This window comes from Harpia harpyja, chromosome 21 (genome assembly GCF_026419915.1).
Source record: "Harpia harpyja isolate bHarHar1 chromosome 21, bHarHar1 primary haplotype, whole genome shotgun sequence".
Taxonomy (NCBI): Eukaryota; Metazoa; Chordata; class Aves; order Accipitriformes; family Accipitridae; genus Harpia; species Harpia harpyja.
This window is the reverse complement of record NC_068960.1, coordinates 20,930,099-20,938,974: the sequence shown is the minus strand read 5'-3', so window position 1 is coordinate 20,938,974 and position 8,876 is coordinate 20,930,099. Positions and strand designations below refer to the sequence as shown.

The 8,876-nt window shown below is 49.3% G+C and overlaps 1 protein-coding gene across 1 annotated transcript; it reads left to right on the top strand.

Annotated features, from left to right (window-relative positions):
- The first annotated feature begins 579 nt into the window (after positions 1-579).
- On the top strand, positions 580-3,953 carry LOC128134982 (olfactory receptor 14C36-like). Its single transcript, XM_052773388.1, has 2 exons — positions 580-1,722; positions 2,952-3,953. The coding sequence occupies exons 1-2, from the start codon at positions 1,470-1,472 to the stop codon at positions 3,935-3,937; spliced, it is 1,239 nt and encodes a 412-aa protein (XP_052629348.1). The 5' UTR covers positions 580-1,469; the 3' UTR covers positions 3,938-3,953.
- Positions 3,954-8,876: the final 4,923 nt, after the last annotated feature.

Sequence of the window (8,876 nt, the reverse complement as noted above, 5' to 3'; positions counted from 1 at the left end):
CAGGACACGATATATATAAACATAATTAAAGAGACAATTGGGCAGGCTACTGAAAGACACGAAAGTTTTTTCCCTCTCCAAAGCTCAGAGCAGCAACTGGATGGGTGAGAGGCATATGAATGGTCACAGAGTAAGGGGAAGGGAAACCTCGAGAACAATGGAAAGGGCATATGTCCAGTTAGTCTGCTGGAAAGGTGACTTCAGACATGGTCAATTTAGTCAGGACGGGTGGAAATACCAGACAGATCACTGAGAATAAATGTACAGTATAATACACAGAGTACTGCCAAGGCAAGTACAGGGGAAGGTCAATGTATCTTCTCCCATGATTGGTGCACATCCTGAAAATTCACATTTTTGGCATGATAGAAATCCCACTGACACTTTATGGAAAGTATTGAACATTTCAGCTGATGAAACGGTGCTCCTTTTTTAAAAATTAAAAAGGTTTCCTAGGTTTTCAGGCAGAGTTCCTCTGTCTGACCATAAGCCCCAGTGCCGCCTCTCGAGCTTTACCTGAGGTACGTGCCTGGGACTGCCAGCTGTCAGAGAGGACCTGCAGGAGACCAGAGCCCTTCAGGCGCTGCAGATGGAGCCTGAGCAGAGGGTCCCAGGGCGTCTAAACTGCCAGCAGGCATCTGTGTCCCTGTAGCTGCATCCCACCCCAGTCCATGAAATCCCCCCAAAGACGAGACTATTAGTACAAACCAAAACACAACCAGGAGGACAAGAACATCTGTGACATCCCTGCCCTGAACGGGAATTGCTTTCCTGCAGGTGCTGTGTGGTCCCTGCCAGCCCTGGCATCTCATGTAGCTCTGTGGGCCTGGATGTGACCATTCCATAGAGTACCTGCCCCAGATTCTGTAAGGCAACGTGGGGCTGAACATGAGACAGCTGCCAGTGTAATCAGTGGAGATGTAGGAAATACAGCTGATGGAGAAGAGAGAGACTGAGCTCTCCCTGTGGCCCAGGGGACAGTTGTTCAGCTGAATCACTCTGTGAGCTGCCCTGAACACAATGAGTTCAGCTGCCCTTAATTTGGGTATCAGCTGTCATTTCAGATGGCCAAAGGAACTTCCCAGCAGCCTCCAAGAGGATGCCCCCAGATGTTGGCCTGTCTCTATGAACTGCTCCATTGGCATTTGCAGCTAGGACCACCTCTGGCACCTCAGATGTCACCAGGTATTTGCATCTCCCTCCCAGCCTCCCTCTGCATTGATTAGCATGGGAGCAGAGACAAGGAGCTCACATGCCGGTGCCTATTTTGTGCACACCTGAAGCGAGGCAAGAGGAGAGGAATCCCAGCTCCTGTGGGTTTGTGGCAGTCGTCACAGGAGGGAGCGGAGTCCCCTTCCAGCACCAGGACTGCACAGCCTGAAGGAGATGCCTCGATTGACTCAGCTGTACCTGTTCCCTCAGAGGGGTAAAGGGGATCCCTCCCTGTCCCTGTCCAGGTGTCCTGTCTCATGGTGGAACAAAGGAAGGTGATTCTCATGGCCAACTCTTTTTCTGATAGAAGAAAGGACAGTGCTGGCAATAAGTGTCTCTCCCCAGCTGAGGGAGAGAACAGCAGTGATTTGTTCCATCTCTTTCCCAGCAGCTTCCCCTGGAGCCCCAGGGACCCCCGGAGGGAGCCCAGAGGGGGCAGAGAAAGTGCTGCCTTGGGCTGGTCCTCTGCTGCTGAGCTGTGCCGGGCTCCTGGGACGGAGGGAGCTCATGGTAAGTGGGCAGTGGTGCAGAGAGACAGCTCTGCCCAGGAGCGGCTCCTCGGCAAAGCGCAGCAGGGCTGAGGGCACTGCCTGCAAGGTGCCAAGAGGAGAGGAGTGAGGCAGAGAGAGGTTCAAGAGTCCGGGGTGGGAGGATGCTAAGAGCTCACTGACGGCAAAGTCTTCACAGCCCTCTACCTGGTAAGTCTCTGAGCTGCAGCACAATGATAATGAGTATCCTGGAGGGATCTCCGAAGGCTGGTTCATCTCACTGCCTGTAGGATCTGTCAGGAGGACTCTGCAGTTTCCCTAGCAGAAAGGAGAAGGATGTGCTGCAGAGCAGGGCTTCCCTGCTGCACTCTCAGTAGGACAGGGCATGGCAGCTGCCTCCTCCTGGGGATGACTGCAGGGGTGAGAAGCCAGGAGTGCAGTGAGGGGTGCCCAGGGCTGTCCTTCCGAGCAGGGTCCCTGCGCTCCTGGGGGCTGTGTGCCGGGACAGGGACTCTGCTGCCTGCCAGGGTCAGCACTCAGCCTGCCCGGGTCAGCACTCAGCCTGCCCGGGGAGCTCCTCACGGCGCTGCAAAGAGAATCTGTGGGTGGAAGCAGCAACCCCAGGCAGGGCAGGGTCCTCCTGCTGTCAGGAGGGTGCTGCGTGGGTCAGGACTGCTCAGAGCTCCAGGTCGCTCCCAGGATACCTCTGGAGTCGATTTTTCAAGAGGAAGGTCAAGACAGGGGCTAGCCGAAAAGGAAGGCACTTTCCAGTCTCTGCTGTTTCCTGCCCTGGCGGGGGTGGGGACACAGTGGGTTGGTAATCGAGTTTGTACAGTGATGGAGACTCCTAGAGCATTACCCTGAAAGAGATCAGACGGTTTGCGAGGCACCTCCCAAATTCCCTTCCCACCTTTCTGCCTACAGACAGCACCAAAATCGCCTTTGTGGTTTCTTCAGGGATGATTTGACCTGCTTGTCAGGACCTGCTAATAGGTAACTTCCCCTGGCCAGTGGCCATCTGATCAGTCCCGGTTTCTATTCCCCTATTACCCATTACTTTCTCTTCCTAATCCGACAGCAGAGTTAGCTGTTCCCAGTGGCACCCTCAGTGGTCACCAACCAGAGCTCAAGGGACCTGCCAAAGGTCTTCCTGAAAAGGAGAGAGGTAGTTTGAGGGGTTTCTAAAAAAATGCAGTAGGTGTTGCTCACAGAAGGTGACTAAATTCTCACTTTCTTTACCTCCCTGAACAGATCCCCATGCCCAGAGGGACCAAATGTCCAACAGCAGCTCCATCACCCAGTTCCTCCTCCTGGCATTCGCAGACACACGGGAGCTGCAGCTCTTGCACTTTGGGCTCTTCCTGGGCATCTACCTGGCTGCCCTCCTGGGCAACGGCCTCATCATCACCGCCATAGCCTGCGACCACCACCTCCACACCCCCATGTACTTCTTCCTTCTCAACCTCTCCCTCCTCGACCTTGGCTGCATTTCCAGCATTCTCCCCAAAGTCATGGCCAACTCTCTCTGGGACACCAGGGCCATCTCCTACTTGGGATGTGCTGCCCAGGCCTTTCTGCTTGTCTTTTTCATTTCAGCAGAGTGTTTTCTTCTCACCGTCATGGCCTATGACCGCTACATTGCCATCTGCAAACCCCTGCACTACGGGACCCTCCTGGGCAGCAGAGCTTGTGTCCACATGGCAGCAGCTGCCTGGGGCAGTGGTTGTTTCTATGCTTTGCTGCACACTGCCAATACATTCTCAATCCCTCTCTGCCAAGGCCATGCTGTAGACCAGGTCTTCTGTGAAATCCCCCAGATCCTCAAGCTCGCCTGCTCAGATGCCTACCTCAGGGAATTTCAACTTCTCGTGTTTAGTGCTTTTGTCTTTTGGGGGTGTTTTGTTTTCATCGTGCTGTCCTATGTGCAGATCTTCAGGGCGGTGCTGAGGATCCCCTCTGAGCAGGGACGGCACAAAGCCTTTTCCACCTGCCTCCCTCACCTGGCCGTGGTCTCCCTGTTTCTCAGCACTGCCACATTTGCCTACCTGAAGCCCCCTTCCATCTCATCCTCATCCCTGGATCTGGTGATAGCAGTTCTGTACTCAGTCGTGCCTCCAGCAGTGAACCCCCTCATCTACAGCATGAGGAACCAGGACCTCAAGGATGCAGTGTGGAAATGGATGACGGAATTTTTCCAGAAGCTGTTGTGTCCATCTTCTTCAGCATATGACTCGTAATGTAACTTATTACAGGCCCAGCCTTTCTTTATTAGTTTTATTTGTTGTCGTTATTGGGTGAGGTTTTTTCTTCTCTCGCTTTTCATTCTTGTGATAATGTTGTCCACAAAGACATGTGGACACCCCACTTTTACTTCATCATCTACCTCCCTCGTGTGACCCAGCGACTGTGTGAACAAGGAGCTATACTCCTTCTTTAATTAAACAAAATGAAGGTACTTGCAGTGACTCTCTAGTTAGAGAAGAGGTTATAGCAGCATTCTCCAAGTGATAATGATCCAGAGTGTCTCCTCAGGAGGTCTGAACAGGTAGAAGAAGCAGTGCCTTGAGGTCTGACTGTGTATGGACAACCTTGCTCCTCACCTCCCCAATGCCACCATTTTTCTCATCAGCCCTCTGGGACTTACCTCACTTTTCCTTGCATCAGAACTCTCCACTGAAGTCTGCAGCTGGGTGTTACAGATCCTTCGCACCATCTTCCACCTGCTCTCCTTAGAGAACTCGCTGCCCACAGGCACAGAAGGATTCTTCCTCTTTGCAAGCAAAGAACAGTAAAGCATGGTCAAGTTTCATAAACAATAAAACACATTCCGCAAGCATATGCTAAGTACAGCCGGCTCCTAAGGAGGTTGCCTTTCTACAAGGGATAATCTTATGAGAAATATTTTAGGCAGGTAGATACAGAAAGACAGATATAAACATAATTAAAGAGTTGGCTAAGGAGACAATTAGACTGTTGAAGGACAGGTAAGCTTTTAGTGTCTGAAGCTCAAAACAGCAGCATAGGTGAGAGGTATCTAAATGACCAAAGATTAAAGGGAGGGGAAAATTGGAGAAGAGTGGAAAGAGCCTTTGCCCAGACCATCTGCTGAAAAGATGATGTTAGAAATGGTCATTCTGTCCTGGACAGGGGAAAATATATGAAAAAGATTAGAGACATTAAGCATGTGGTATAACAGGCAGAATGGTGGTAGTGAAGTTACAGGGGAAAATGGGTTTTTCTTTGGAATATCCCTTTTGAAAGGTCGTTGGATTGGCAGAGGTCACTTGTGAGAGAGGAAAAGCAAATGTCGCACCCATCTTTGAAAAAGGCCAAAAGTGCAACCCAGGGAACCCCAGACTGTACAATCTGACATTGGTGAAGAGTGTGCAATCAATCAGAGTCCTCTTGAGCGACATTTCTGGGCACCTAAAGGGGAAGAACTGTCAACATGGACTTACCAAGGGTAAATGATGCCTCGCCAAGCTGATAGCCTGCAGTTGTGCCTGAGGAGATAAAAAGTGGATGTCATGTTCCTCAGCTTCAGCAAACCTCTTAGCATGGTCTCCCTCATATTCTTCTACCCAACTTAGGACATTACGGTCTGGAAGGGTAGACAAAGGGATAGGTAAAACACCAGTTGGACGATCAGGCTGAGATGGGATGTACTGGAACGTTGTGGGGCAGCAGAGGGGATGCTCCTGGGCCCTGTGCAGTTTAACACCTTTAGCTGCGACCTGGAGGAGGCAACTCTCACCATGTTTGTCGATGGCACTGGATTGGGAAATCCATTCCTGTGCCTTGGGACGCCATTCAGGGGCAACCTGACAGGCAGAAGGACTGTCCTGTCAGGAACTTAATGAAATAGTAGAAGGACAAAGGCCAGGTCCTGTGCCTAGGATAGACTAACACCTTGCAGTGGCAGGGACTGGGGACTGCCTGGCTGGGGAGCAGCTCTGTGGAAATGGCCCTGCTGGTTCTGGGGGACAGAAGGCAAAACGTGATCCAGCACTGCGACCTGGTGGCAAAGGAAGCCAGCAGTGTCCTCGACTGTGTAGAAGAGGAGCCTCACCAAAAGAGGGAGGGAAATGATGGTCTCCCCCTGCTCATCACTCCCTACACCACCTGTACGCTACTGCGTCCATTTCTGGGCCCCCCCGTTCAAGTGGACTGAGTCTGGCTGGGATGGGGTTAACTTCCTTCGTAGCAGCCCTGTAGGGTACTATGTTTTGCATGTCTGCCTAAACCAGTATTGACAACACACCAGTGTTTTGGCTATTGCTCAGCAGTGTTTGCACAGTGTCTAGGCCTTCTCTACTTCTCACTCTGCTCCCTCCCAGTGAGTAGGCTAGGGGTGGGCAAGAAGTTCTCGGGGGGACACAGCCAGGACAGCTGACCCCGACTGACCAAAGGCATGTTCCCTAACATATGATGTCATGCTCAGCAACAAAACCAGGGGCAGGGGCAAAAGGAGGTGGATTTTTTTGTCATTCAAGGTGCCTGTTGCAGGGAGAGCGGCTGGGTGTCAGTCTGCTTGTGGGAGGTGTTGAGTGATTGTCTTTGCAGTGCTTGTTAGTTTTAAGGTGGCTTTCTACCTCTTTCCTTCACCTATTGAACTGTTTTTATCTCCGCCCACAAGCTGCACAATACCTCCATGTGCATGGGAAGGGACCTGACTGGCTAAGGAGTGCCCTGAGGAGAAGGGCCTGGGAACCATGACAATGCCATATGAGCCAGCGGGCTTCACATTTCAAAAGGAAAGTGGAGAAACTGCCAAAATGGAGCTGGGAGCCTAAAGCATGAGCTGTGAGGAGAGTCTGAGGAAACCGGGCCTCTCTAGCCTGCTAAAGGAGACATGGGGCAACCTAATAAGAGCCTAAACCTACCCGGAAAGATCACAGAGCCAAGCTGTCTTCCGCAGAGGACTATGATTATTATGGCAGAGGCAACAGCCACAAACTGCCTCTTAGGAGGTTTAGGCTGAGCCTTAGGAAAAATAAAATGTACTAAAATAAAATAAAATAAAAGTCGCGGAGGCGACTTCACATGACCCACTCCTTTGCTTAGACCTAACATGTAAAACCACAGGAGACGTTAATTCCTGCAATGGAACGTCTTGCTCAAAGTTACTAGCCATACACAATTTCAGTGCAGAGCTGCTCCTCTTTAAGGAGATTGATCATGCATCCCTCACCCCCTCCAGCCGGACCTCCAAGCCACACACCCAGCAACCAGCTAAGAAAGCAGACAGAAAACAGCAAAGTTTGCAGGAAGTCTGGTATCAAGGAGCCTCCCTCACCTTCAAGTCCAAGATATTTTCTGGCTCTGGTCATCTCGTGTTCAGCATGATCACAATTAAATACATTCAGTATTGGGTTTAGGGTCTTAGGGGGATGTATTGTGGTAGAAGCAAGAGAAAACAATGTGTTTGTTACTGGGTTTTGGTTTAGTTTAGGCATTTACTTACTTGGGGTTTGGGGATAACCGTGAGCATCTTGCAAAGCTAGCACGATTGCTTTACTTTTCAGTAAAAATACAAATGAGAAAGAAGGCCACGCACAGCTTTTCTCTCCTTCAGGTATTCCAGAAAGAACTTGCCCTACCACCAGCTCCATCTGGCAAATGAATAAAAATCTCTGTCCCCAGATGATCAGTGGTAAGACACTATGCCAGGAAGTGATGTGATGATGCAATTGGTAACAGCTAAGAAGTGCTTCTTCTAGCACTGACTCTTGGTGACCTACGCTGGACCACATTCAGACAGGACTGCTAGAGTCAACAGCAGCTGCAAAGTTAGAACCGCAGACGTTTCCCAGAGCATATAAAAGCCTGCCGGAAGGATTCACCCAAAAGGACAGGAGCCACGCTTGGCAATATTGTCTCTAGCTTGGGTTGTTTCCTTCTGTGTATTGTAGGGAGAGGAGTCTTTACGCATGAGGAACTTGCCTTTCAATCACTTTGACAGAAGACTTGCTCCATAAACAAAGGAAAACATTTCAGTTGAATTGGTGCAGTCTGAACTTTATTTAAAACAGCGGTAATCTAATCTGCATAGTCCTGGGGCAGCATCCAACCTCTGCAATAGCCAGGGAAACTCCAGAACAGCAACATCACTCTGCACTGGGCCAAGCGTTGAGTCAGGGTAGATTAAAATAAAGCGTGTAATCTGACTTGTGCTGGATCAAGTCCAGGAAACTAGTAACCTGACTTCTTCCTAAACTTCTTCTTAACACCCTAAGAGTGAGGGGGGAAAAAAAACAACAACAAAAAAAAGAACAATTAGAAGATAATTCTGCAAAGCAAGAGTTAAAAAAAAAATCCATGTAAAGGCATATACTTTGATATCAATTAGCTAGGTTAGTTTGAGACCAGTTGCAGAAATGCATGTGCTGACTAGAGGTTAAGGGCACAACAGCCTTCAAGAGTCTTGGAATACTCAAGTGGAAGAATTTGTTTAAAAGCATGGTAATATTACAGGCTTGTAGACCATTACAAAGCACTTTTCATAGTTGCTTTGCTGTTTATCTTATCACCTCCTTCAGCTTTAATTCCTTCAAATTCATGATGGAGTTTTATTTAGACAAGTGCTGAAGTTGTATACCTACTGTAACTAGTACACAGACTTGACAGTATTGAAAGACCATGGTTTTAACACAGGTCACAAAACCAAAGTAACCATTTTATAAACTCAAGGTGTAGCTCTGCTAAAAGCCACTTAACTAACATGGGTTCTCTTTCTTAACTTTAACCTGTGAGTAAACCTAAGCCTTGCACTCTTAAGTTTGGGGGTTTTTTCGAGGGGAGAAGGAGGGATAAGACCTCTCAAACCCACTAAGGCACATTTTCTAAGAGATGAATTGCACTTGAAGCAAGCTGGAAACCAGAGGTAATAAGGAAAAAAGGTAAGATTATTGACATGGTCATGCTTTCTCCACAAGTCTGGAATACTAGCGGTAGGGGGAATGCTGGAGAATGAAGTCCGTGCAAGATAGCTACATGCCCCTTCGGTCTTGTCACTAGGGTTTGAGGTGGATGCTTAAGATGATCAGAGCTCAGAATTGTGGTTTAAGCCAAGCAACTAATTTTAAAAGAAGTCAGGGGTATCTGTTGTCCGCCCAGAAAACTGGGACTTCAGCTGTCAATGCAGTTTGCAAGCTGCACTATTCAGAGGGTGTTAAG

What these genes read in the sequence shown, in the direction of transcription:
- LOC128134982 (XM_052773388.1), top strand. Translation starts at nt 1,470, where the DNA reads ATGGTGGAACAAAGGAAGGTGATTCTCATGGCCAACTCTTTTTCTGAT. An exon ending in TGGGACGGAGGGAGCTCATG is followed by an intron (nt 1,723 to 2,951) that starts GTAAGTGGGCAG and finishes CTCCCTGAACAG; the next exon opens with ATCCCCATGCCCAGAGGGAC.